Raw genomic sequence first — 1,336 nt, 5'->3', positions numbered from 1 at the left:
TCTGACTCCAGCAGAGCTTGAGCACCAGATCGCTTTGCAGGAGCAGCTCGGGACTCTGAGAGAAACAGAATGAGAGAATTTGATGCATTATTCTCCAAATAATTCAATGTATCTTACAAAACATGAAATTACATCTCCTGAATTTATCAATTTATTTAATCTTTTAGCAACTTCCCAATATCTTATTCAAGATACTGTGGATAACAAAATAAGTTCTGGAAAAAACAAAACAAAACATCAGGCTATCGATATTGACACAAATCACACGCTCACCCTCTTTTCCTCCTGATTGGCTGGAAAGGTCCCGTAGCTTATTAATGGTTAGCTGTCGGATTTCCCTCATTGCCATTACAATGTCATAGTCCCTCTCCAGTGTCTGCTTAACCTCAACACCCATCAGCGAATCGAGACCCAGATCAGCCAATGAGGTGTCAGCATTCAGACTGCTCACGTCACGCACACCTGAGAGAAAGAGGCGACACTGTAACTTTAAAAAGCATGAAAAAAGTGCAGCTTATCAGACTTTAAACATTTCAGGTCTGAGCTTTTACCCAGAATATGAGCCACAGCCTCCACCAGGTCCCTCTGTCCACTTCCTTCTCCTTTAGCGACCACCACTTTCTCCGCCAACACAAAGCTGGACATTACAGGCCGCTGCTGACACAGGAACCTATCAAGTACTTCCAAACAGGAAGACATGCGCTGCGGCAACGTGCCACCAATTACAGCGTCATTGCCACCCATGGTCTCCAAAACGACACCCACATCTCCAATGGCGCCCCACTGTATGGCCAGGCCCGGCAGGTTGTCGTGTCGGCGCTGCTCGCACACTCGCTCCATGGTGGAGTTGGCGAAGCCATAGTTGCTCTGGCCAGCATTACCTCGGCCGCAGCTGACTGAGGAGAACACCACAAAGTGCTGAAGCTCTGGGCACTTCTGCCTAGTCACGCTGTGGAAAAGGAATCATTTATTAAAATTCGTAATAAGCCACAAGTGAACAGCTGAAGAAAGGAGAGATTCAGTCAAACCATTCCCTACCTGTCTAGATGGATGGTTCCACCGTATTTGGGTTTGTTGACGTCAATGAAGTGCTGTGGGGTCAGATTCTCCAGCATGCCGTCTTTGAGGACCTAGTTGATAGAGAAAAACATCAGTTATGTATTTGTCTTTAATTTGACTACAAAGAAAGTGAACTGAAAGCAACAACTGAATATTACCATGGCAAGGTGGAAGATGCCACCAACTTGACCCAAGCGGCAGGCCTCACTGATGAGACGCTCCGTCCCTGCCATTGAGCTGACATCACTAGTGGACACGAGGATCTGGATGCCCATGG

General features: G+C 46.8%; 1 protein-coding gene across 1 annotated transcript; it reads right to left on the bottom strand.

Moving 5' to 3' along the window:
• Positions 1–6: 6 nt before the first annotated feature.
• LOC107682911 (fatty acid synthase-like) lies at positions 7–1,330 on the bottom strand (the record flags this gene model as incomplete). The annotated part of the gene is made up of 5 exons (XM_016479026.1): positions 1,218–1,330; positions 1,039–1,130; positions 552–949; positions 274–462; positions 7–55 (listed from the first exon to the last, which is right to left on the bottom strand). Coding segments are annotated over exons 1-5 (803 nt in total), but the record flags the coding sequence as incomplete, so codon positions are not given.
• Positions 1,331–1,336: the final 6 nt, after the last annotated feature.

Source organism: Sinocyclocheilus anshuiensis, unplaced genomic scaffold (genome assembly GCF_001515605.1).
Source record: "Sinocyclocheilus anshuiensis isolate Anshui unplaced genomic scaffold, SAMN03320099.WGS_v1.1 C32715258, whole genome shotgun sequence".
In the NCBI taxonomy this organism is placed as follows: Eukaryota; Metazoa; Chordata; class Actinopteri; order Cypriniformes; family Cyprinidae; genus Sinocyclocheilus; species Sinocyclocheilus anshuiensis.
Note: the sequence above shows the minus strand (reverse complement) of the source record. Positions and strands in the feature narration are given on the sequence as shown.